At 40.2% G+C, this 26,952-nt stretch overlaps 1 protein-coding gene across 1 annotated transcript in view; it reads left to right on the top strand.

The window, feature by feature from the left end:
- The first annotated feature begins 596 nt into the window (after nucleotides 1-596).
- The window catches only part of Vit (vitrin), a 104,985-nt gene continuing 78,629 nt past the window's right edge, over nucleotides 597-26,952 (top strand). The window contains exons 1-2 of the mRNA XM_077791927.1: nucleotides 597-765; nucleotides 22,934-23,003. Coding sequence (XP_077648053.1) covers nucleotides 22,952-23,003 — 52 coding nt within the window. The 5' untranslated portion in view covers nucleotides 597-765; nucleotides 22,934-22,951. The remainder of the gene's footprint in view (nucleotides 766-22,933; nucleotides 23,004-26,952) is intronic.

The following is a 26,952-nucleotide window of genomic DNA, read 5'->3' on the forward strand; positions in this document are numbered from 1 at the left end:
CTGATATATAAACAACTGACGCTGGCAGATTTCACTGATGTTGTGAGACACATACCCATCGGCAGTTTTACTGAAACTGAGTCAGGTTTTGCTTCCCACTACTATTATCATGGATCCTGCTATGAGCAGCATAGACCTCAATCACTTCAGGAAGCTGCCAAAATGCAGACACAAGTCACGCAAAGCAAAACAAAGGAAAAGCACTCATATGTAGGAAAAGTGTTTTCAGTGCAAAACTGAGAATCCAGTAGAATAAACACCTTAATCCAGCCGTTCACTAGCATTTGAAAAAGAAAAATTAATTGCCCCTGCTTGAGTAGTTTTTAAAGCATATTTTTTTTTAAAAAAAAAAAAGCTTTTTCTATCCAACTGCTCCTCTAATTGTAGAATTTACTTACTGAAAATGTGTGCTTTGGGTTAGAAAAGAATATTTAGAAATCCTTTCGCCAAAAAAGCAAGTGGGAGTGGAAATTTGAAAGAGGACCGCCTAATTCAGCACTAAAACCAGTGTGAGGAGCAGTGTGTGTGTGTGTGTGTGTGTGTGTGTGTGTGTGTGACAAAATGCGCTTTTCAAAGGGCTGAGAGGTGGATGGGAATGTTGGCTTAGCTCCTCTGAGAAGAGAAAAGGTGCTTGGACCTCCGCTTGTTTCTTCTTTAGAATAATTTGGATGGAATTTGTGATGCAGAAAAGCTTAAAGAAAAAGGGATAGTCATTCTGTGTGGTGGAAAAATTTTTGCAAAAACTAATTCCTTTCTTCAAACAAGGTACGTCTGATAAATTGCTAAACTATGCATATAGTTGCTTTCCATTCATGATTATAGAAATGGTAAAATGTATTTGTCATTAAGAAACTAGATTACATACCTTACTAAGTGATCAGTCTGTGTAAATTTTAGTTTCAAGAGAGTTGGGATGGGAGAGGGTGGTGGCATCCTCATAAAAACTAGTAATATTTATATTTATATATGTATATATGTTTATCAGTTATAAATATTGTCAATATTAGGACAAAGTTTTCACTGTTTTTTTTTAAGCCAACTTAATGATGGTTAAAATAAGTTGAAAAGCATGACATTTGTATAGAATTTTTAAAGTAATTTACATTTTTCTTGCTTTTTGCAACTTTGCTTCCTGTGATAACAATTGAAAAATTCACGTATGACAGTGTATGAAAAACAGTGTGAGAAATGGGCACACGGATGCTAAATTAAAAGAGAAATTACTTAATGTGAGTCTGGACCTCTCTCTTCAGGCAGATCTCAGTGGAATGTGGCTTAGATGTGCTTTTCTGTGTCTTGTTTACATTAGAAGTGTTTTCCTAGGCTGAGGGGCTTCTGCTACTGATAAGCCCAAGAAGGGACTGGCATTGTTCAGTCGACCATTGTAGCTCAACTTTGCACAGGAAGACAGGATACAAAAATCTCTTTTAAGCATGATTTGTGTCAAACCAGTATAAACATGAAATAAACGCCCCAAGCCCAGGTTAAACAGAGAGGGTAAGACTGAATAATTGGACATGATCCTTTGCTCCAGACAACCCATAGCATCTTTGCCATCCCCAAACCCAGAGTGGAATTCAAGATTTTCTTGGGGCTTATTGTAAACATTAAACCAGGCATTCTTGGCTGTGGTGGTTGTTCAAAACTCTGTGTGCTCAGAAAATGGTATTTTGCCATTACGTTGTGTTGCAATAAATTTGGAAGTTTTGGTGGTAAAGTTCTGAGGTTGTTTTTCCTTTGGTCTCTTGGAAGATGAAACGCCCTGCAGCAAGACAGGATCAAAGGCTGTTTGTTTGTGTGTTTTCTGTGTGTGTGTGTGTGTGTGTGTGTGTTAGCTGCAAGTAGTAGCTGCCCCTGTAGAAAAACTGGAAGTGCCCATCATTTATTTATTGAATTAAAAGACCGGTTTTGTTGTTGTTGGGTTTGTTTTTTATTTTTTATTTTTTTTGTAAAAGGGCTTTTGTAGGACTGCATTTTTATTGCAGTGCACTACTTTACCAGACTTACTTAAATGTATCTTACATCTCACCCCCGAAAAGTAAGTAACTTCGAAACATTGGAAATGCTTAATATCTGTCCTGAAATAGTGTTTATGAGTGGCATTTAGAAGACCTAATTATCTTTTCCATCAAGTTACAGATCACATGAAGAATAGGCTCTTTCAAAGAAATTACAGCAGGTTTGAGAATGGTTTGTAAATAGTATCGGGAGAACAAAAAGGCTTATGCTGTTCTCAGCTGTAGTTCCTGTAAGACACATGGAGTAGAGGAGAGCAGTGTGGTTGGACCCAATGTGCCAAACCAGGAGTCCTAAATTACAGGACCCACTCTGCGGCTACCTAGCTGGGCTACCTCGGGAAAGGTGTGAGACAGTTCTCCACTTTTTGTTTCCTGCTCTGAAAAATAGAAATAGCCAAGCCTGTACACCTTCTCTCCCAGGGTGGCCATAAGGCTTGATATTGATTCTCAGTTCCAACAAAGTTTTGAAACATGAAAACTTCTATAAAAATGCATTTTCCCATATACTCAAAAAAAGATTCTATTGGGAGGAGTGATTGGTCTTACAAAAAAGACCAATACTTCATATCCTCCAGATGTTCCCATTACATGTCTCCTCATATACAGCCAGGTTTTAGCAACTATGGGTGCAGACAGAACACATGGGTCTGTTGGTCAAAGGAAGGGCATCTAGCTGTGTGACCTTGGGGAGGTGACTCAGCATCTCTGACCCTCAATTCCTCACATATGAAATGAAGAAGTTGGACAAGGTAGTCTCTATAGTCCCTTCTAAATATATGGTTCTATGCATGGAAATGTCTTCAAAGTCTAAACTGCCCAGGACAATTTCATTGTTAAGAATCTGTATATTACTGAAGACGTATCAAAACAAGGTTATGGAATCTATGATAAGTTTTAAATATTTATGTGTACCTAACTAAAGACTATAATGTATACAAAAATGAATTTTAACTGTATTCTTCACAAGACAATTGAAGGAGATTACGGTGTGTGTGTCTTTTGCTATATATACATATGCATACATGTATCTCACATAGCTTACCAGGGGGTCCAAGTTCCATGACAATCTTCTTTCAGTTTTCTGGTGTATTTCTGTGATTGTCTGCATGACCTCATGTGGAGACAATGTCAAATGTCTAAATTTATGGCCTTTCATGTGATGCCAAGACGAAATGTTGTTCCTAGGCTTTGGACTCTGTGGAGGCTGTTCGGCTGCAGGCTCTGTCATTGCTTACATGTGTTAACTTTAGTCAACTACTTAAAAAAATCTGTGGGCCCAACTTTCTCATCCATGCAAGGGATCTATTGTTAGTGCCTGCCTCACAGAGTTATGGCATAGAGTTGTGGCAAAGGGCTTCAATCCGTGACTGGCACACTGTCAAGCCCCCTAATATTAGCATGTATTTCCTTTATTAAATGTGACTGGAACAAAGAACCCAGATCAGTTGTGCAACCATTCACTTGTAATCATTGTCAAGTTTTTTAAACACCAGCTCTTTGGATATGGGAAGCAAATAGATTTGTGGATTTCTGTGACATGAACATGATTATTGGAAACCAGTTGTCCGTTCTTTATCCAGAGGATCTGAGCTCATCAGTCCTTCAGCAAGTGATCAGCATCAGAGGCAGCTTCTGTGATGACTATAATTTGAGAATGCCCAAAGGTCCCTTGCCAAGCTTGCTGCCTTCAAGTGTGTCTCCTTCTGATCTGAAGAAGACAGTGAAATTCTGAACCCCCTGAGCACAGCGCATGAGGAAGGGCACAGGGAAGCTGACCGTTTTTTTACTGGCGAGGGCCATCCTTAGGCAAGAGGCAGTGAGACAACTTCTGATTTTCCAGAAAATGGGTCGAGAGAAGCAGAAAACCAGGTGAAGTTAAGATACACATCAGAAGTGACTTTTGATAGTGCTGGTCATTAAATTTTAATTAAAAAAAAAAGACAAACATAAATCAGTCTGGGATCACCTGCACGAGGTCCTGTTTACAGACGAGAAGGTGAAAGGTTGAAAGGCAAGGAAAACCCCCAGGCGTGCCCAGAGTCACATGTTCACAATGCAGCAAGGACTATTTTTGTTCTGTTTACTGCATTTTCCATGGTTACCTCATTTGTAAAATAAACAGTTGTGGACACTGGCTTTAGAATTTGTTTTTAATCAGCTAGAAACTCTTGGGCTTCAACAGACGGCAAACCTTATAAAAACCCTCGGAGACCATCTGAAACTCTCAGGGCTGCCTGGCCAGGGCACAAGAACACACCAGATGATGCTTGAGTGGAGCCACCTATTAAAAACTGCACAACATGTGGCAAACCTGCACATGCGAACCCCCCCCCCCACACACACAGATGTTGTGAGTCGGCACAAATGCATGGCCCCATTCCTGAGGGACAAAGGTGATCCCAGGATCCTGGATGCCCAAATCCTTTCCTGAGTCAAATCTCTGATTCAGAATCTTGCCACACAGAAATATTCATTTTCTGTTAATTCCATTTAGAGAGTATTTTTATGTTTTATCCTGATCTTATAATTTAAAAGAAAACATATTTGGATCCACTTCTAGTTTATATCTTTCACTAGATTTTTTTTTTCAGTTCTTTTTAAGATTCGAAGACTACATATCATTCTTCAACCATTGTGGCCAAATGGTACAACTATCGAAAAGATTTTTATGTCAACAGACTGAAGAGACTTACAAATCCTTTGAGTAGAGGAGGACAGAACAAAAACCTTAAGAGTTATCAGTTCTAAATATGAGCTTTGCGGGGGACACAACCATTCAGACCATAGTAGGTTCCTTCACCCAGAAATCCAAGAGCCAAATCATGGCTAACCTTGGACAGCATCTCACTGAGAGATTCAGCTAGTTGTCTGACCTCTGTTAGGTCCTAAACGAGTGTTTGAGTGGGCCACGTTTTATAAGATGGTGGGATGACGATGATGGTGGTGACCATGACGGTGGCAGCAGTGTATGATGAACCACTACTCCTGCAACAGCAAATTAAGTCCTTTTCGTATATGAACCCATTTAATCCTAACAGCAAACAGATGGGTGGGTTGTTACTAACTTCATTATACAGATTTAAAAACAAAAACAAAAAAAACCCTGAAGCAATGAGAAGTTAGTTAAGTTGTCTGAGATCACACAGTTTGTTAGAGAACTCAACTTGAAATCCAAGAAACCGAATTCCAAGCTCACCTTCTTGGTCACACGTGGTCGTGGTTTTTTCTGTCACTGAAAACAGCTCTCAAGCCAAGTCAAATTGATAAGAAAAATATCCTTTCTTACAAGTGGAGACACCTCAGTAATAAGCATGAAGGGAGGTTGGAGGAAGGAACTCACAGGAGATTTGTCGGGGGGAAAGGAGGGTTTTGTTTCTGTCATTCTTGGATGACCTCGTGATTTCAGAATCACTTCCCAGGTGGGTAAGGAGGATCTGACCCTGGGCAGGGGCAGCCTGAGGAGCCTTGATCACAAAGCCCTCTGGGTGGCCTGTCCCCAGAAGGTTTCCTTTATCTTCACTAAGGGTAAAGTCAGCATCTTGTCACAGAAAGAATCACACTTCCTCATGACTCAAACTGCAGCAGAAAGCCACCATCCCTGATAAGGGTCTCCACCGGGACAAGACTCCAGGAAAATTTCTCGAATTCTTTCCCTCCGTTGGAGGAAGGCTAAAGTTTTGTGTGGACTTGTGGCAAATTTTCATAAAAATCACCCTTCAGGCGATTCTGCATTTTTTCCTTCTCAGATTCAAAAGGAAAGGGGGGGGGGACCATTCCTGGAGGTGGGGGGGGGGGACTCCTACCTATAGTTTCCAAGGGATCAGGTCACTGGCATCTTAATGCTAAGTGAATTCCCTCCCCCTGGGTTCCTTTGTGTTCCAGACAGAGAAAACATGCTTTGGACGTAAAGGCGCACATCAGCTTGCCCAGACTGGCTTTGCTTGTACAACGCAGCAAGTCAATCTGTGCCCCAGAAGGTAAAAGGAGTATGGGAAGCGGAGATAATAGCATTCAATGGCAGCAACCACAAGTATTTTGGGGGCCACCCCAGGTGCCATGAACTATTCTATGTACAGAACGGTTTCCATTTTCCTAGAGTACCCACCCTGGGTCACCTAGGTGACCCACAGGGGACACAGACTAGGAAAATATTTTGAAGCAGCCTGGTGGTGGTAGGGGCTGTGAAAAAAAGATAAGGGAGGAAGATAAGGGGGCAGGCGACAGGAAGCAGTGAGATGGAGGTGATTGTTTGTGTTGCATGATGAGATAAGTGTCTGATAAAGAGACATTTAAACAGATTGGTGAAGGAAGTCAGGGAGTGACCTATGTGGGTCCTTGGGCAGAGCATTCCAGGTGGGGTTGGAGCCAATGCAGAGACCCTGAGCAGTCCCGTGCTTGGGAAGGCAGGGGATCTGGACTGAACGAGGAGGACAGGAGGGATCAAAGGTGTATGTTGGACAAGCAGATACGGAGCGCGTCCTCGATATCCCCAGAAACCTCCCTCTGGGGTAGCTCTCTCTCACCTCTGCTCTGGATGAAATCTGGCTCAGGTCCCTTAATATTTCAGGCCATGCTCAGTGTTTTTTAAGAAGAAATTGATTATAGTCTACCTGAAACATTCTCACTATAGCCATTAAGGTATATTACTAGCAAACCCTTCTGAAAACGGTGTTTAGAGCTTCTAGCTTCATCCTCCACATCCAGATTTCCTTTTTGCTGCCTGAATTCTTTCTCCTGCCTTTACCTGTCTTACTCTGGCTTCCTTTTTTTAAAAAAAAATTTTTTTTAGTTGTAGATGGACACAATATCTTTATTTTTATTTATTTATTTATGTGGTGCTGAGGATGGAGCCCTGTGCCTCACACATGCTAGGTGAGCGCTCTACCACTGAGCCACAACCCCAGCTTACCCTGACTTCTAACAGTGGTCTTTTCATGCCCCAAGTTGAAGTGGGTCCAGAGAGGCCAGGCAAAAGTGACAGAAAGGCCTGGCTAGGCACAGCTATGAGCTGGCATCCAGAGTCCCCGAACTTGTCAGAGTTTATAGCTGCTTCTTGTTGGCACTGCGGTGGGTGCCTGGCAGATTCTCCCACTTCGCTGGGAATTCCTTACCTGTATTTCTGCAGATGCTGTTGAATAAATCTGCTCCAGCTCAGAGTCTGCTGTTCCTCCCCCCAGCCCTGAGCAACAGGCAGCCTGTGTCCAGCTACTTTTTGCTACTGTTTCCTCAATCCTCCAGGCTCCTCACTGGGGCCAATCTAAAGCCACAGGGGACAGACGCTCAGCAGAGAGACTCATGCGCAGCAAGCTCTTCCCCTCTTCTATAGAGAACTGAATGGTGTCTGACAGGAGTCCACTGAGCCCCAAGCCTATGGGATACAATCAGGTCTAACGGGGTTCCTGGGCACCCAAGCTGAATTTCCAAAAGACCCAGAATCCCTGACTCACCAGCTCCCTCAGACTGTGTGACAGGTATGGAAAGTGAGAGGGGTAGCTTAGAGAGCCAGAGTTTCTATAAGAAAAGTTGTTAGCATTTTGCTTCCTTCTACCTCCTCCCCAGTTGCAGGAGGGGAGCTGGTGATCCCCTCACTCCCACCCTGCTTTAGGCAACAGTGCAGAGAGCTTCCAGGAGATGACCTTGGAACATGGAAGTGATTGGCACTGCTGCCTTGAGGCCTTGGCTGGAACTGAAACAAAGAATCACTCCACTGTAATATTCCATCACACTGTCAATGACAGTACACTCAAATGCTCATTTAGATGTTTTAAGTAGTGTCTGTTTAAATTTAGAAATGTGCCTGTACGTCATTTGAACATTTGTGAGGGAGCGAATACTGTCAGTGTAGACCCCCAAAGACTCTTGAAAACAATCCCTTCAACAGGGCGCAGTGGCCCATGCCTGTAATCCCAGTGGCTTGGGAGGCTAAGGCAGGAGGATCTTAAATTCAAAGCCAGCCTCAGCAATTTAGGGAGGCCCTATGGAGCTTAGCAAGACCCTCTTTCAAAATAGAAAATAAAGTGGCCTGGGGATGGGTTAAATCCCCTGTACCCCCCCCCCAAAAAATACCTTGACCATATAACTAAAACAACTATTCATAGTCTGCAACTTAATTAACCATTGTCAACCAAGTATTTCAAAAAGCCTATGGTGCCGGGTGCAGTGGTGCATGCCTGTAATCCCAGAGGCTCGGGAGGTTGAGGCAGGAGGATCATGAGTTCAAAGCCAGCCTCAGCAACTTAGTGAGGCCCTAAGCAACTCAGTGAGATCCTGTATCTAAATAAAATATTTAAAAAGGGCTGGGGATGTGGCTCAGTGGTTAAATCCTGGGGTTCAATCCCTGGTACACCCCCCACCCCTCGCAAGAGCCTATGATACATAAATAAAGGTAAAAAGGAACCTAAGCTGCAGAGTGGGATTTTGTGGTAGTAAGTGTCTGAGGGCAGAGAGAGAATTTTGATTCCACTCCAAATTCATCCTATAGCCTTAGACAGCTCACCAAAATTCTCTAAGCTTCAATTCTCAAGCTTTCAATACTGCTTTGAAAATGTGAGCAAATATTACTTACCTGATAGGATTACCATTATAATTAAGTATGGTCACATATATGCAGTGTGTAGTCCAGAGTGAGCCTTCAGTAAGTGATAGCAGTTGCTGTTACTGGAGTGGACTCTAAACTTAAACCCTTTCATGAAGAGCTAGATGTAGTGGTATGCACCTGTAGTCCCAGCTACTCAGGAGACTGAGGCAGGAGTACTACATGAGTCCCAGAGTTTGAGATCCACCCAGGCACATAGAATCCATCTCAAAAGAAAAAAAGAGAGAAGGAGGGAGAGAGGGAGGAAGGAAATTTTCCAAGAACAGCAAAATTTCCCATCTCATTTAACAGATCACCAAATAACAGAGTCACATGGTCAGGAGGGACATGCAGGAGGGTCTGAAGGCTCCTTCGGAGCTGGAAATGGTCCCCAGGAAGTGCTCTGGAGTCTGAGGCTGGGTGGCTCCCCTGAGAGAGCGTGGTGTGTTGCTTCTAAATGACTTTGCTTCTGCTGGTCCCTGGAAATGTGCAGGACTTGGTCACCTACAGCCCTCAATTCCTCTGCCACAGTCACTCCTCCACACTCTCCACACCCTCCACTGTCCCCAAGCCTCTGGTTGCTGGGATTCAAGAATGTGCTTTGACCCCTAAGCCCCACCCCCGGCCCCCGTCTGTCTCTGGGCAGCTAGGGAAAAGCTGGAACCCTGTCATCTGAGAGGAACCCATTCTTTACCAAGAGGCAGGCGGAAGGGAAGGCGCGGACCTTGCAGACACACCCTCAGCTTCTTATCTCAGCTGGGAAGTGAGGCCGGACCTGCAAGTGTTTTTAAAACCTGTGCTTCGGAATTGAAGGCAGACCAAAGAGTACAGAGTGTCCACTCTAGTCGAAGCTCTAGGGATTACAGTTAAATTGAACCAGATACCCAGCTCCAAATCCACAGTAGATGGTCTTTGGCAATCACAAACCTCAAAGCCTTGCTGGGAGGAGGCAGGAGCTAATCCAGTGTCAAACACATTAGGTAAAGAAGTTTCTGATGAAAGGAATCCATCTTCCAAAGCTCCATGAGAATCTTTTAAACTGTACTCGGTTTCCAGAGTCACCCAAAGAAATAATCCCGGCCCACCTCATCTCAAAGATCCTCATCTCTTCCACACATTGACTGCTCTTGGTGCCCCCACCATTACCCAGGATGAATAACTCCTGGGAGGAGTCCTAGAGAGGGGCATGCCTGCAAACCCAGTATTTTTCCCCCACTGGCAATATAAAATTCTAAACCACCACTTCAGAAATGTAATTACTGTTTGCAGTCTCCCTAGAAATCACCATTGGTCAAAGCCTTTGTGGATGTGGAAAGCATTACCATATGTCAGGTTCTTAACGAGGTACAAAATGATGGTCTGAAACACACACACACACCAAAAAAGGCTTTCCCTTTTTGGGCTCCTGACTTGTAGAAACATGCCACATGGATCAATGGCACAGGCATACATCAGTCATTGGACACATGCATGAACCCTTTAATCCACCCAGGGCCTTTGCTATAGGATTTTCTCTGACTATACGCAGTGATCCAAAGTGATCTTAAAGAAAGGAATAAATCCCTGAGTAGTTCACCACTCTATCATTCACAAAGTGCACATGACACTTAGGGGAAAGTCCTCGATGGGAACATCAGGAAGCATAACGTTCCCATAAATACATTGGGAAATAAACATTCTCACAAATCAGTTTTTCAACCCTGGCATTGTTGACATGTTGTCCTGGGCAATTCTTTGTTGCCCAAGGGGCTGGCCTATGTGTTAAGGAAGGTGAATCCATACCCCTGTCCTCCACCTCCTCCATGCTAGTCAAATCTGTGTCCCCACCCCACCCAAGCATGACAACCAAAATGTCTTCAAAGTTGTCCAATGTCTCCTGGTGGTGAACTACTGTCATCGGTACGGGGAAACTCCCCAGCAACATCTGACAGCCTAGTTTCAAGGTCACCCAGAGCATCCTGAACCTTCTCAGGGGATGCCACAGCTCACAGGATTCCTCTCCACACCTCTTCCCAGAGACGGGCTTGAGAATTATGTTCAGCCTCTCTAGGGACATCCCCCCACCCCCACCCCCGTTTTTGTCTTTTGACCAAAATTCAGCCACGTGTGTCCTTTTCACTTAAAATGCTTTCATTTCACTACTCATCATTTTAGGAAACAGGATATAACTAAAACAACAAACATGAAAATGTTTTAATCCAAGCTGTAAAGAGCAGAAACCCACTCCAACGGGCTCAAGTGAAAGGGCCCAGAAACACCTACGTCATGCACAGGAGACCGAGTCCAGCTGGACCTCCTTCAAGCCTGGACCTGGGAAGTGGCCAGAAGCTAAGGCATCTGCCCTCCCCGTTTCTCCAGGGCTCCTTCCCCTCTTTCTGTCCTGTCTTGTCCATCTCATTCAGGGCCTCGCAGGGTCTGTGGCTAGGAACACACACTTCTCAAGACATTCAGAGTTCCAATTCTAAAGTCCCAAGGGAGGTCTTGATTGGCCTAAGCTATCTTTTCTTGCTAGATTATAGGCTTTTGGGCAGCTGAGTCACCTAAATTTCAGCGAGTGTTCTCTGCATCTGACTATATTTGAGCTACTTCCTTCAAGGATCTCTCGAGATTGAAGTTATAGATCTAAACAGGCTTTGTAAAGTGAAAAATGCTATATGAAAGAGTGGGATTCATATTTTATAATAATATCATGAAAGATACAATAAAGGTCATGTGAGAAGTCTGATGTATTTGGAAGAGCACAATATTAAGGGGGAAAAGATCCAGGCTGTGTGACCTGGGGCCAGTCCCTTCACTACTCTGAATTCTAGGAACCGTAATGTTCGTTTTACCTCCTCAAGGAGCCCTTGGGTGGTTCAAATGAGAATGTTCAGGTGGTTTGTTAAGAAATCTCTCTGCAGACTCAGATAGAAATCTATATTATTAGAGTCTTCTCTAGTTAAAACCACCGTATGGGCAAGCCACCTGGGAGGGAAAATTATAAATTTCTTAAAAACTTTTTAATGTATGATATCTTTTCCCTATACATTTATTGGTGTATTACAATTATACATAATAGTGGGATTTGTTGTTATATATTTGTACTTGCACACAATATGATAATAATTTGGTCAATATTGTTCCCCAGTATTATCTGTTGCCCTCTGCTCCCCACTCCCCAGGGCCTTTTCTCTACTCTATTGATCTCCCTTTGACTTTCATGAGAGCCCAACCTCCATCTTTCTTTTTCCTTTTCCTTCCTAGCTTCCACATATAAGGGAAAACTCATGATCCTTGACTTTTGGAATTTGATTTATTTCACTTTACATAAAGTTCTCAAATTCCACCCATTTTCCTGCAAATGACATAATTTCATTCTTCTTTATGTCTAAAAAAATTCCAATGACTGGACAAAGAAAATGTGATATATATATATATATATATATATATATATATATATATATATATATATATATCCAGTCATTCCTTCACAGACTCCTAGGCTGGTCCCATAATTTGGTTATTGTGAATTATGCTGCTATATATATTTTATATGCATCTATTACTATATTATGCTGACTTTAACTATTTAGGACAAAAAACAATGAGTAGATCTTATGGTGTTTTCATTCCAGTCTTTTTAAGGAAACTTCATGTTGATTTCCATAGTGGTTGTACTAATTTGCAATCCCACCAACAGTGTAAGAGTCTTCCTTTTGCCCCTACATCCTTGCCAACATTTATTATTATCTGTTTCTTGATGGTTGCCATTCTAAGTGAAGAAAGATGAAATTTCAGTGTAGTTTTGATTTACATTTTCCTAATTGCTAAAGATGTTGAACACTTTTTCATATATTTGTTGGCCATTTGTACTGTCTTTTGAGAAGTGTCTGTTTAATTCATTTGCCCATTTATCAATGGGATTATTTGGTTTTAGGTGGAAAGTTTTTGAGTTCATTATATATATATTCAAAATATTAATCCTTTGTAGGAAGAGGAGCTAGTAAAGATAGATTCCCACTCTTCAGGTTCTCTCTTCACATTCTTAATTGTTTCCTTTGATGTACAGAAGCTTTTTAACAATGTATAATCCCATTTATTAACTCTTCATATTATTTTCTGAACTTTAGGAGTTCTGTGGAAGAAATTGTTGCTCATACCTATATGTTGGAGTGTTGACCCTATGTTTCTTTCTAGAAGTTGCAAAGTTTTTGGCCTAATTCTTCAGTCTTTTTTCTATTTTGAATTCTATTTTTTTGCAGGGTAAGAGACAGGAATGTACTCTCATTCTTTTATACATGGATAATTAGTTTTCCCAGCACCATTTATTTTAAAGGCTGTATTTTCTCCAATGTATGTTTTTAGTACCTTTGTCAAGGATCCGAAGACTGTACCTGCATTTTCTATTCTGCGCTCATTGTGTTTATCTTTGTACAAGTACCCTGCATTTTTTGTTACTATAGCTCTTTAGTGTAAGTTGAAGTTGGGTATTTTGATGACTCCAGCATTGCTTGTGAGCTTAGAACTGCTTTGGCTATTCTGGGTCTTTAATTCTTCCAAATGAACTTCAGAATTTTTTTCTTTCTTTTCTTATTTCTGTGAGTAATATCATTGGTATTTGGTTGGATATTGCATGGAATCTGTATATTGCTTTGGTAATACGGCCATTTTAACCAGGGAGGTCTTTCACCTCTGTGGTAGATTTATTCCTAGGTGGGTTTGTTTGTTGGTTGATTGGTTGGTTGGTTTTGTTTAGACATTTGTTAATGGGATTATTTTTCTGACCTCTTTCTCAGCAGATGCGATGTGGCTCAAGCGGTAGCGTGCTTGCCTAGCATGCGTGCGGCCCGGGTTCTATCCTTAGCACCACATACAAACGAAGATGTTGTGTCCGCCGAGAACTAAGAAAAAATAAATAAATGTTAAAATTCTCTCTCTCTCTATCCCCCTCTCTCTCTCACTCTCTCTTTAAAAAAAAAAAAAGAAAAACTATTAGTTTTATATGCTGATTTTGTAACCTGCTTCTTTGCTGAAACTGTTTATTGGTTCTAGCAGTCTTCTGGTGGAGGTTTTTGGATCTTCTAAGTATAGGGTCATATCATCTGCAAATGATAATTTTCTTCCTCTTTTCCTATTTCTATCCCTTTAATTCCTTCTCTTGCATAATTTCTCTGGATAGAATTTCTAGTACTATATCAAATAAGAGTGGTGAGAGTAGACATCCTTGTCTTGGTCTAGGTTTTAAAGGAAACATGTTCATTCATTATGCTATTGGATTTGAATTTGTCATACTTGCCTTCATAATGTTGAGGTGATTTATTCAGTGCCTCATTTCTTCAGTGTTTTTTTTTTTCATGAGTGGATGCAAAATTTTGTTGAAGGTTTTCTCTACATCTATTGAAGTGACAATGTGATTTTTGTCCTGAATTCTATTTATGTGATGAATTATATTTATTGGTTTGTGTATGTTAAACCATCCTTGAATTCCTTGAATGAAACAAACTTGGTCATGATATACAATATTCTTAACATGTTGTTGAATATTATTTGCTTAATTTTTGCATCTGTGTTCATCAGGGATATTGTTCTGTAGTTTTCTTTCATTGTTGTGGCCTTATTTGGTTTTGGTGTCAGTGAATGAATTTAAAAGTGTCCCACTATTTGATAGTTCATGGAATGATGTGATGGGCATTGGCATTAGTTCCTCTTTACAGGTCTTCTAGAATTTAGCTGAGAATACATCTTGTCCTGGACTTTTCTTGTTGGAAAACTTTTTATTACTTATTCTATCTTACTGCTAGATAAGATAGGTCTGTTTAGGTTTTTTATATCCTCTTAGTTCAATTCTGGTAGCTCATATGTGTTTAGGTTTTCTATATCCTGTTATTGGTCTGTTTAGGTTTTCTATATCCTCTTAGTTCAATTCTGGTAGCTCATATGTGTCGAGAAATGTATACATTTCTTTTAAGTTTCTGATATATGAAGTATCCATTTTAAAAATAGTTCCTAATGACTCTCTGTATTTCTGTAATGTCTCTGATGATTTCTCTTTTTCATCTCTACTTTATTAAGTTGGATCTTCTTTTTTTTTTTTCTTTTGGCTAATTTGGTTAAGGATTTATGCAGCTTATCTTTTCAAAGAATCGACTCTTTGTATCATTGATCCTTAATATATTTTTATTCTCTATTTTATTGATTTTAGTTCTGATTTTAATTGTTTCCTTTTCTCTACTGGTTTTTGAATTGATTTATTCTTGTTTTACTATGACCTTTAGATGCACTATTAAGTTGTTTATTTAGGTTCTTCCAGATTTTCTCCTGTAGGCACTCATAGCTATCAACTTTCCTCTTAGAACCACATTCTTACTGGTCCCAGAGAGTCTGGTATGTTATACCTCTATTCTCATTTGATTCCAAGAATTTTTAAATTTATTCCCTGGTTTCTTCTATTATCCATTCATCATTCAAAAATATATTGTTCGATCTCCATGTGTTTTCATAGTCTCTAGTTTTTATTGACATCATTGATTTCTAATCTTATTCCATTATGATCAGATATAATACAAGAAATTATATCAATTTGTTTGAATTTGCTAACAGTTGTTTTGTGGCCTAAAATATTATCTATTTTGGAGAAGGTTCTGTGAGTAGCTAAAAAAAATTAGAATTTGGTTAATGTTCAGTGAAATGTTTTAAGTTAAAATGTTAAATGTTAAGTTTTAAGTTAAAATGTTAAATGTTAAGTCCATTTGATTTATAGTATTTTTTTAGATCTGAAGAGTTATTACTCAATTTATGTCTAGCTGACCTATCTATTGGTGAGAGAGGTATGTTGAAATCACCAGTATTATTGTACTGGGGTCTGAGCCTTTAAGTTATATAATTCGGTACACCAATATTTGGGCATAAATATTTGTTGTTATGATATCTTCTTGTTGGATTGTTCACTTTACCCATATGACATGACCTTCTTTGTCTTTTCTGATTAAATTTGGCTTGAATCTGCTTTGTTGAATTTGAGAGTAACTACTCCTGCTTGTTTTGGGGCTCCATTTGCATGGTATATCAACTGTGAAAAGAAAATTTATTATCTTACATAACAATAATATAGAGGTGGGTCCAGCCTCCAGGCACAAGACAATCAGAGGTCCAGCTCCACTCCTCTGTGATTTACCCAGGCTGTCCTTATCCTTTTACTGTCAGCTTTTTCCTCAGTCTGCATTTTCTCATGGTCTCAAGATGGCTTCCAGCAGACCTCAATCGACCTGCTCCCTCATTCATTTCCAACAAGAGGCAATTTGTCATTAAAAACCAGAAAATTAAAGTCTTTCTTTTTTATTCATTATAATTCAGGACCCAACCCACCTGAACTAGTAACCAGTGCTGGGTGAGCATCATTTATCCAATGTGTTTGGGAGCAGAAGTTACTCCAATTTTGAATTTTATTACATTTTTGGATACTTCCATTTACATAATAATATATTTGGGGGATAGTATCCAAGTCTAAACAGAGAATTCACTTATGTTTTATGCATACCTATACATGGGCTGAAGGCAATTTTATACAATATTTTCAATAATTTTGTGCTCAGTTGAAGTTTCATGGTGTGAAATTTTCCACTTATGGTGTCATGTCAGCATTCAAAATTCTTCAGATTTGAGGGCATTTCAGATTTTGGATTTGGGGATTAGGGATGCTCCACCTATAATAATCATCTGGATAGAGTCTTATGCTGGTGGGCCCAAGCCTAAGGGCCCCAATCATAAGCAAGGAGAGTGTTTAACCATCTTTGGCTTAGACTTAGATTCAGAATATACCCTGAGATTTGGGAATGGGCAAGTTTCATGAGTCCCTTAGCTGTTGTGATAGTCAGCTTTTCATGCTGCAAACAAAATACCTAAGAATAACTTAGCAGAGGAAAGGTTTATTTGGAGTTCATGGTTTCAGAGTTCTCAGTCCATAGTCAACCAACCCTGAACCCTAGTGAGGCAGAACTCATGACATTAATGTATGTTTGAAGAAAATTTTCAGCTCATGACAACTAGAAAGCAGAACATGAGACCCAGTGGTCAGAGACAAGATGTAGTACCAACGGGCACATCTCTGGTGACTTTCTTCCAGACACACCATACCTGCCTACAGTTACCACCCAGTAGTCCATCCATCTTATTAATCCATAAAGAGGATTAATCCACTGATGAGGTTACAGCTCCCATAATACAATCTTTTTACCTCTGAACATTGCTGCACTGGCTAACACACGAGCTTTGGGGAAGACATTAGCAATCTAAACCATAATGGCTGCCTTCATTTCTACCAAATTGGGGGTTTTCTAGGAAGGAAGAGGTGGGGTGGGAATGGATGCTCTGTGTAAGAAATCAAGAGCATCTTGTCCATGTAGCCAAGCCCAGCTGTTAGAGTTTGGATTTGGTATGTCCCCCCAAAGCTTGTCTCTTAAAGGCATGGTCCCCAAAATAGCAATGTCCAGAGGTGGGGCTTCAAGGAAGTGATGGGAATCATAAGGGCTCTGATCTTATCAGTGGAATAATCCATTTGAAGGATTAATGATTTGAATGGACTATTGGAAGGTGATGTAGGTAGGTGGGGTATGGTTAGAGGAAGCAGAACACTGGGATTGTGCCCTTAGCAACTAGGCAATTGTCCCCAGCCCTTTCACCTGTGTCTCTCCCTCTGCTTTCTGGCTGCCATGAACTGAACAGCTTTCCTCCACCATGCCCTTCTGCCGTGATATTTCTGTCTTGGAGCCAGCCAACAGTGGACTGAAACTTCTGAAACCATGAGCCATGATAAATCTTTCCTGCTTTAAATTGTCCATGTCACATACTTTGGTCACAGTAACAAAAACTGACTATCAAAACAGCATGTCTTCAAGTAGCCTTATGCATCCTTGGGAGCCAACTTTTGAAAAAAGGCAGAGTTTTCCCTGCCGGATCAAAGGAGGAAATATAGAATGTAAGAGTTGGAAAAAGAAGAAAAATCAGGAAAGAAAGAAAAACTACCATATCCTTTCTGGCTTTTTTTTCTTTTCTTTTTTTTTCTCTCTCTCTCCTTCACAGAATCCTTGGGGATTATAATAGTAACTTTGAGGTGGCCGCTGGTGTCAGGGCAACAGGAAATGCAGTGCTTCAGCCCTAGTCCAGAGAAATATGATCTGTGTCAAGGTTTACATGCAGATTGAGGCCACCCAATATGGCAAAGGACCCATCGAGTGCCAGCCTCCTCTTCCCATCCTCACCAGACCCACCCACATCCGTCAACAAGTGGCTGAGGATTTACAGTCAGGCAGAGATGGAGAAAGCTAGGCTGCAGATGTGGCCTCTCCCCACTCAGAGATGTCTGTCCTCAAGGGATTTTTGGCATTTTGGAAATAAAGCACAAGCTTCTCATAACTATTAAATGTTTCCAGATGGATACCGGCTCTTTCCACCCCGTGGACACAGTATGGTTGGGTGCTCCCCCATGCAGCTTCCTAGATTAGACAAACACCAACATTAACATAAATCCTACACGTCCACCAGGGCAGATTTTTTCCAAGTGAGTGGCTGAAGTAGGCCTCTAGGGGGCTTATTAAAAATGATGAATGCAAAAATAATTCTTAAGCCTTCCATGTCTCCCTATTGCCTAAAGGATCAATCTCACATTCTTCAGGCATGACATTCAAGGCCGACAGGGGCCCTTCCTTCCTCTCTAACAGGCTCAGTCCTCTCCGTGCCTGGCTGAGCAACTCCCAGTTCCTGAAGCTCCTCTGTCCCTGGGTCCTGTCCTTTCCTCACCAATCTTTCATTATTTTCCAACCTGCCAGTTTAATAAATTCAAGCCCCTTTGAGTCCCTGCCCCCATGGCCCAGTGTCATCCACCCTTGTGGCCTTCATGGTGCCCTTAACAGCAGAAGGTTTCGATAATGGCAGTGCATGGAGTCTCTTGGGAAGCTCTAAAACAATGTTGATACCACCGCAGTCCAGTTGAATCAGAATGTAAGTGAAGTGTATTTGCTTGTCATGGAACAGCTGTGGCCGGCAGAAGTGCAGGGCTTTGGGACTGGGAATGCTGGCCTGAATTCTCTTGTCTTCTTTCCAGCCTTGGGAGCTTGGGCAAAGTCCCTGAACTCTCTGTTTCTGATTCCTAACCTTGAATAAGTCCTCTACCTGCCGCAGACCTCGGCTTCCTTATCTTTAAAGTGGGAATTCTGATCCAAGCCTCCACACTGGCACAGGATTACTGTGAAGGACAAATTTGCATTTGTTCCTTTTCTCAACAAACATGAGTGGTTGCCCTCCAAGCAGTATTTTGAGTTTTAGAAACTGAACAGTAAGCAAGAGAAACAAATGGAGCCTGCATTCCAGAAATGCACATGAAGTTTCCTTATTTAAAACACCATGAAGGGCTCTATAAATATTAGGTACTATTATTATTTATTACCAACTTCCTCTCATCTAACTCTGGGCAATGAGAGCTAATTAAATTGTCTCCACTAATCTACTTAAACTAATTGTATATTTTTTCTTTCACAACCAGGCTTCATTTGTCTCACCAGAACTTCATATTCAGGATTCTTTATATTACATCTCAAAGAACAATCCATAAATTTATGAATCACTAACATATTCTTTTGGAAGTTCCTATTGTTTGGTTTTTTGTTAGAACCTAGGTGAGCACATGAACGATTTAGGTTCCTCCATTTCTGTGGACCCTATGACTCCAGGACATGGAACCACCTGCAGAAGTGGCCTAATGACATTGCCAGGGGTCCTCAGCCCCAGCCTCTGGGAAGCCTGAAAGGTGGTTTGAGTTTTTCCCACACATTTCAAAAGGCATATTTATGTTTTAAGTGTATGTATAAATGGACGAAGAAGGAGAGAAACTGCTGGTGAGAAAGAAACCCAAAGCATTCTGGTTCCAAGAGACCAGCATGATTCTGGTCACTTTCCACTGCTGATGAGCTGGTTAGACCCGGGTAATAACTCCTCTGAGGTTAGAGAGTTTCCTGGAATCTACTTGGTCCTTATCCATCCATTCCACCATGTAAAGGTCATGTCCATTGTGACTTCTAAAGTTGCAGGGCAGCTCTGAATGCACTCCTATCCACTCTTCATCTTCCTTTTGGGTTAGTTGTTGGCTATCAACAATGTTTTATTAACTTATTTTTATTATAAATAACTCACATACTAGAAAATGCACCTTGTTAAGTGTATGATTCAGTAGCTGCAGTGTACTCACAAGAAGGCACACACACATCCCCGCTTTTTGTTTGTTTGTTTTCCTATCTCCCATCCAAACCCTTAGTTACTGATCCAACATGTATTTACTAAGAACCTAAAAAAAATCGAATAAATATCCCTGCTCCTGGTAGGGACAAAACAGTGAACAAATAAAATAAGTAAATTATAGAGTATGTTGGAAGTGATGAATGACATGGAGAAATAGATAGTGGGAAAGGATAGGATATACCTGTTGGTGGCAGGCAAGAGGGTGATTATGACTTTAAGTTGGGTGATTAGGGGATATCTCATAAGAAGGTAATATTAAAGAGAGGACTGGAAAAAAATGAGGGAGCAAGTCATGACTCATCTGGGAAAACAACATCCAGGCAGAGGAAACAGTAGTACTACAATAAGCTCAGAAACCTGAGGTCAGAGGCATGTTCTAGAAATGGCCAAGAGGCCAGGGTGGCTGGGGCTTAATAGGTGATAGGAACAACACAGAGAAAGGAGCTCAGAGGATTGATGGTCTCCAAATCAAGTAGGGTCTAGTGCTGTCTGTAAAGACTTTGACTTTTCTTCCTAGTAAGGTGGGTAGGCATGTAGCGTTCTCAGCAGAAGATGCTGTGACTGGCCTGGGGAGGGCAGATGAAGGAGGAAACCTAATGAGGAGGCTAATAGCAATGATCCAGGTGGCCGGGTTGTGGCCTGGAGCAGGTAAAGAGGATGGAAAATGGTCTGGTTATGGATAGGGTATGAATAAACGTAGAGCAGCAGGCTTGGTGGTCGAGAAGACATGAGGTGAGACAGAGAGAGAGAGAGAGAGAGAAAGAGAGAGAGAGAGAGGAGAGGCAGATGCCTCAGGGGAAATCTGTAGTGCTGTGTGCACTGGGGCTGAGTATGGGGACCAGTAGGGGAGCTAGCATTCCGCATCTATCTGATAGGAAAGTTGGAAGTTGGACCTATGGACCTGGAGACATGTACCTTGTTCAGGAGTTTCTCAAATTAATAAAAGGGAAACATGACTTGTTATCACACTGTTTCCAAAAACATAACCCAGCTGTTTAAGCATCAAATTGCCAAATAGATTGTTTATATGATTTTATTTTTTTTATTGTGTAACTAACGATCATTACTGGTCTATTACTTAACCTGTGGTGAACTATCATAACAGGTAACACATTGCAATTGTCACTTGAAGTGAACAAAGTGATCCAATGTTGTTTGGGTGTTTTTTTAGATATTTTTTTAGTTGTCAATGGACCTTTTAATTTATTTATTTATATGCAGTGCTGAGAATCAAACCCAGTGCCTCACACATGCTAGGCAAGCGCACTACCACTGAGCCACAACCCCAGCCCCTGTTTGGGTGTTTATGCTTAATTTAATCATTTGTAATAAACCTTTCATACACTTAACAGTTTTATTTAAGTTCCTTGCATCAGGTACTTATAATAGTACTTCAGCTATAATCTAGCAATTGCTTTTAGCTAATGAACCCTTCATAGCACCTCCTCTAAATATTGGACGAAAGTTTATTTTGGACCCAGCTAGGACCAGATTGTACTCACCTCTTTTCAAACCTCCCACTCAATAGGTATCCCTTTAGTGGCTTCAAAATCAGTCATTGTAGGAGGATTTACACCACAAAAAAAAATGTGCAAACTGTACGAATCAGGGCTTTTAAAACATTTCTTTTCAGAGAGTGAATTCACCAGCACACCAGCAGGCAAAACAGAGTGTAAGTCTGTGTAGGTCAGCTTTAGGCCACACAGCAGTGACACTGGGGGAGGGGCTATAGTCATCAATAGTGTTTAAAATCACTAGTTCACAAAGTTAATAGAAAGCAGATCAACTTTAAGTCATTGGAGTCACTGCAATGTTCTCCCTTATCATCTGTGTCCAGGGCAGACCCCTCCCACCTACGCCCACTCCTGTTCCAATCCCACCTACTGCCATGTATCACGGTTATGTCATTTAACTTCTTTAACTCTTAGTTTCCTCATCTATTCAGTGAGGATCATCAAGACAATATAGAGTGCATACTACATGCTCAATTAATGGTAATGTTCGTAACCCTTGGAGGGTTTCCTTACAGCCTTAACTGAAGGGGAATCACTTATAAATTAATGGCATCTTCACATCCACTGTACTTTCCAACCCCTGGGACTCTCTAGATGTTTGTTCCTCATTTGGTGCCTCTTCTCCCTATTTCTGAATATTTAAACTCTACTAATTCTTCCCAGTCCAGCCAATTTTTACACCTCCATGAGGCTTTCTCTTGTTCTCCTGCTTGACATACTCTGTCCCTTCTTTAAAATTCTTGGCCCCTTGGGGCATCTCTAACAGGGCCCCAGATCTACTGGATTAGAGTCTGCATTTTAATAAGATCACCACATGATTAGTATACACATCAAGAGAAGCCATACTCTGATATGCTGGTTCTTGAACTTGGCTGCAGATTGAAATTATCTGAGTTTTTTAAAAGTATAATGCCTAGACCTCAAGGGATTCTGATTCCATTGGTCTGGGTGCTGCCTGTGATTTTTAAAAATTCCCAGATGATGCTAATATTCAGCAAAGTGTGAGAACCACTGCTCTATAAACTTTCCCTCTCAACTCCTTATGGGACCTTAAAACTCTTTTCTACTTTCTAATGTTGCTATTATTTTTGTCCATGTATGTTTTTCCATCTCTATTAAAACTCTAAGTCTTTTAAGAGTGAGAACTGTTTTTTAATTCAATTTTATCACCTTCTTCCTAACAAAACTTAGCCCTATAATAGAAGCTTAATAAATATCTATTGAATGAATGATTTATTTGTAATCTAAAAATGTTCTCTCAACACCATAAATGTGGGTATGGTCCACATTTGGAGACTGGTTAAACACTCTCAAAATTGCAAAGTTGTTTCCTCTTCACTTCTGTGTAAAGACCAAACGTCTGAAGAATCAGAGGCTGGTAGCTGGGCTGGATCTTCCCTGGGTACCAGAACCACCGTTGCAGACCTGCGTATGGAGAGCCCAAGCGTGGAATTCTAAGACTCCGGAGCTGATGCACAATGACACAGCCTATCCCCGCATGCTTCCAATTCAGGACTCCTGGCTGAAACATGACGATGTTATTGTTTCTTTCTCCCCAGGGTGCCATTTTGATATTTATGGGGATTGTTGTTCTCACTATGAAGGCATCTGTTATTGAAATGTTCCTTGGTAAGTACTTTTATATGTGTATCTGGATACTCTTTTAACATTTTCCTAAGGTCCAAAGAATTTGGCCAAGAAAAGTCTTAAAGCAAGACAGAACACATTAACAATCACTATTTCTTTGTATGATAAACATTGTGGAGAAAAGTTTAAGTGGCAATGTTAAAAATAGATCAAATTCAGGATGCAGATGTATGTACATTTTTATATAAAACAAATATGTATTGCATATGTATTTCCATATATTATATATTATACACACGTCTTCATGTGTATTTTTCAGCAACGGGTAAATATTTTGGATATAGCATATTTACAGATTCTGAACTTTGGGGTCTTCTTGTTTCTTAATTTCTCAAAAAAAGAAATTCTTATCACTGATTTGGCTTCACTTGTTTCATTGGAGACTCAGCCTGAGATGAAACTGTTTAATTGTGTTATCACCAGAGGGTACAATTTTGAATTGGTTTTTCAAGGAACAGTGGGGCTACTAGGATAGGGAAACTGCTAATGGGCGTAGGATCAAGGCCCTGGGTAATAATCTGTTAAATTTGACCCCATTGTCTATTGCCCTGTCAGATAAAGTGACCCTGTCAGCATTGTGAAACTCTTGCCAGGACAAGGCACAAAGGTCTTTTGGATAGCCTGTTTCAGTTTGCTAGAGCTGCTGTAACAAAATAACTGCAACTGTGTGACTCAGAACAACAAAAATCTATTCTCTCTCAGTTCAGAAGGCTACAAGTTCAAAATCAAGGTCTCAGCAAGGTTGGTTCTTTAGAGAACCATGAATGATAAATCTGTTCCATGACTATCTTCTAGCTTCTAGTGGTTTACTGGAAATCTTTGGAATTCTTTGGTTCCTAGATGTATCATTTCAGTCTCTATCTTCCTCTTCCCATAATGTCCTTCCCGTGTGCAGGTCTATCTCCCAATTTCCCTCTGTATAATGATACCAGTCGTACTAGATTGGAGGCCCAACTCTACTCCAGTATGACTTCATCTTAACTAATCACCTCTACTGTGAGCCTATGTCTGAATCAGGTCACATGCTAAGTACTTGGGGGTTAGGACTTCAACATATAAATTGGATTGAGGGAACAAAGTTGAATCCATAACACAATGAGAATGTTCAAGGTCTGCTCATAGGGAGTCTACAAGGTAGAATTGGGCACAGGATGAGATGGAGGTGGCACCACTGAGAAGGGAAGAGAGATTTCAGCATGACAGAATGAATACTGAACTGGAAATCAGAGGGAGGGTACAGGTTTGAGTCCTGGCTCCAACATGAACTTGCTAATAATGTTGGCAAGCCACCCTTCCTATCAAGCCTCCTGTTTCTTCTTCTATAAATCATATAGTTGAGGGGCTGGGGTTGTAGCTCAGTGGTAGAGCACTTGCTTGCACATGTGAGGCACTGGGTTCGATCCTCAGCACCACATGAAAATAGATAAAGATATTGTGTCCATATCATAAAAGATCTTTAAAAAAAATAAAAATAAATAAATTATATAGTTGAGCTGTTCATCATCCAGCTCTATATAAAATGGCTGCCCGGGAGCTGGTTCAGCTTTGTCAAGATTGCTTGACCTAGCTAGGCCACACTCTCCTGGAGCCAAAGATAAGGACACTCCTTATCCTCAGTGGCACCATCCTGTTTCCTGTCAGATGGTTGTGAAAAGCCCTGAAGAAGTTTCTTGGTACTTGACCAGGAGCCCTACCCCAACCATAGGAGTTGTCCTCAGCTGGGAAAGGGGTTGGGAATAGGAAGAATTTAGTGAAACAAAACAAACCAACCTTAGAGTTATGCCATGTTCCCCAGCATCACAGAACAAAGAAGGGAGACCTGATTATCCTTTGTCCTCAGCCTTTTTCGGACTATACTTCTGCAAAACTCATTCATATAGGAGTGCTCATTCATATAGCAGAAAATCAATGTAGAAAAAGGAGACTCCTGTACTTCAACACAACAAGGCATGTATGAAAAACTCACAGTCCACAGCATACTAGAAAGTAAAAGCCCAAAACTTTCCCTCTAAAATCAAGAATACCACTTCCATTATACATAGTACTAAGTCTTTTCCAGAATAATTGAGCAAGAAATAAAAATAAAAGTTATCCAATTTGGAAAGGGAAACGCTAAATTGTCTCTGTGTACATATAACATAACAGCATATAAAGGAAATCTTGAAGACTACACCAAAAGCTATTAGAACTAATTCAGCAGAGTTACAGAATACAGAATCAACACACACACAAAAATAAGTAGCGCCTCTAAATGCAAACAATAATGTATCTTTTAAAAAAAAATTCATTTACAATATCATCAAGCAAAAAAATAATCTTCAGAATAAATTTAACTCTGAAAGTAAAAGATCTGTACATCAAAAACTGCATAACATTAATGAAAAAAATGAAAAGGACACAAATTAATAGAAAGATATCCCATGTTCATGGATTGGAAGACTCAACATTGTTAAAATGTCCATATTATCCAGAGTAATCTACAGATTTGATAAAAAACTCTATAAAAATTCCAATGGTATTTTTCCCAGAAATAGAAAAAAATCCTCAAATTTGTTGAAACCACAAAAGATCTCAAATAAACAAAGCAATTCCGAACAAAAAGAACAAAACTGAAGGCCTCACAATGCCTGATTTCAAAATACACTTTAAATCTATACAAATTAAAACAGCATGGTACTGGCAATTAAAAAAAAAAAAAGACATCTAAACAAGTGGAACAGAATAGACAGCCCAGAAATAAATTTACGCATTTCTAGTCAATTGATTTTTAGGAAGGATGCCAAGAACACACTAGGAAAAGAATTTCCCTTGAATAAACAGTGTTGGGAAAATAAGACACTCAAAAGAATGAAATTAGATTCTCATATTTAAAAAAATCAAAACTGACTAAAGACTTAAATATAAGGCCTAAAACTATAAAACTACTAAAAGCAAAGTAAAAAATCTTTTAGATATTTCTGTACAGTGATTTTTTTTAACATGACCCTAAAAGAAAAGGCAATACAAGTAAAACTAACATATGGGATCACATAAACTAAAAAAGTTTCTGCATAGCAAAGGAAACAGTCAACAGAGGGTAAAGACGACCTGTGGAATAGGAGAAAATATTTTTAAAACATAGCACCCGAGAAAGGGTTATTATCCAAAATATAGAAGGATCTCACACTCTCATACAATTTAGCAGAAAACAACCTAATTTTAAAAGTAGGCAAAGGCCCTGAATAGACATTTCTCAAAAGAAGATATATGAATGGTCAACAGATAAATGAAAAAGAGTTTTATATCAAATTAAATTAAAGATAGAACTACTATATAACCCAGCAATCCTACTTCTGAGTATACATCCGAAAGAAGCAAAATCTATATGTTGAAAGTATATCTTCACTTCTTTATCACTGCATCATTATTCATGATAGCCAAAATATGGAATCAACAGTCCATTGATGGATGAATATATATATAAAATGGAATATTATTCAGCCTTAAAAAATAAGGAAATAATGCCTCCTGATCACAGTATTAATCTTCCTACAGCCTGTGTCTGATTTGTGACATGAATGAAATTGGGAGACATTATACTCAGTGAAATAAGTCAGACACAGAAAGGCAAGTACCATATGATCTCACATTCAGAATCTAAAAAAGTCAAACTCATAGAAAAAGAGTAGAACGCAGGTTGTCAGGGCCCAGGAGAATGGAGAAATGGGGAAGTGTTTGTCAATTATGAGCCAAAACATTAAGGAGTCTACGGTACAGCATGGTTAGCTAAGAAAGCAGATCTGAAATGTTCTCACCACACACACAAAAGTATGTATGTGAAGTGATGGAGAGGTTAATCAGCTGGATTTAATCACGTCACAAGATGTGTGTGTGTCAAGACATCAGACAGAACACCACAATTTTTTGTCAATTACACCTTAATAAAGCTGGG

The sequence above is a fragment of the Urocitellus parryii genome, chromosome 12 (genome assembly GCF_045843805.1).
Source record: "Urocitellus parryii isolate mUroPar1 chromosome 12, mUroPar1.hap1, whole genome shotgun sequence".
Taxonomy (NCBI): Eukaryota; Metazoa; Chordata; class Mammalia; order Rodentia; family Sciuridae; genus Urocitellus; species Urocitellus parryii.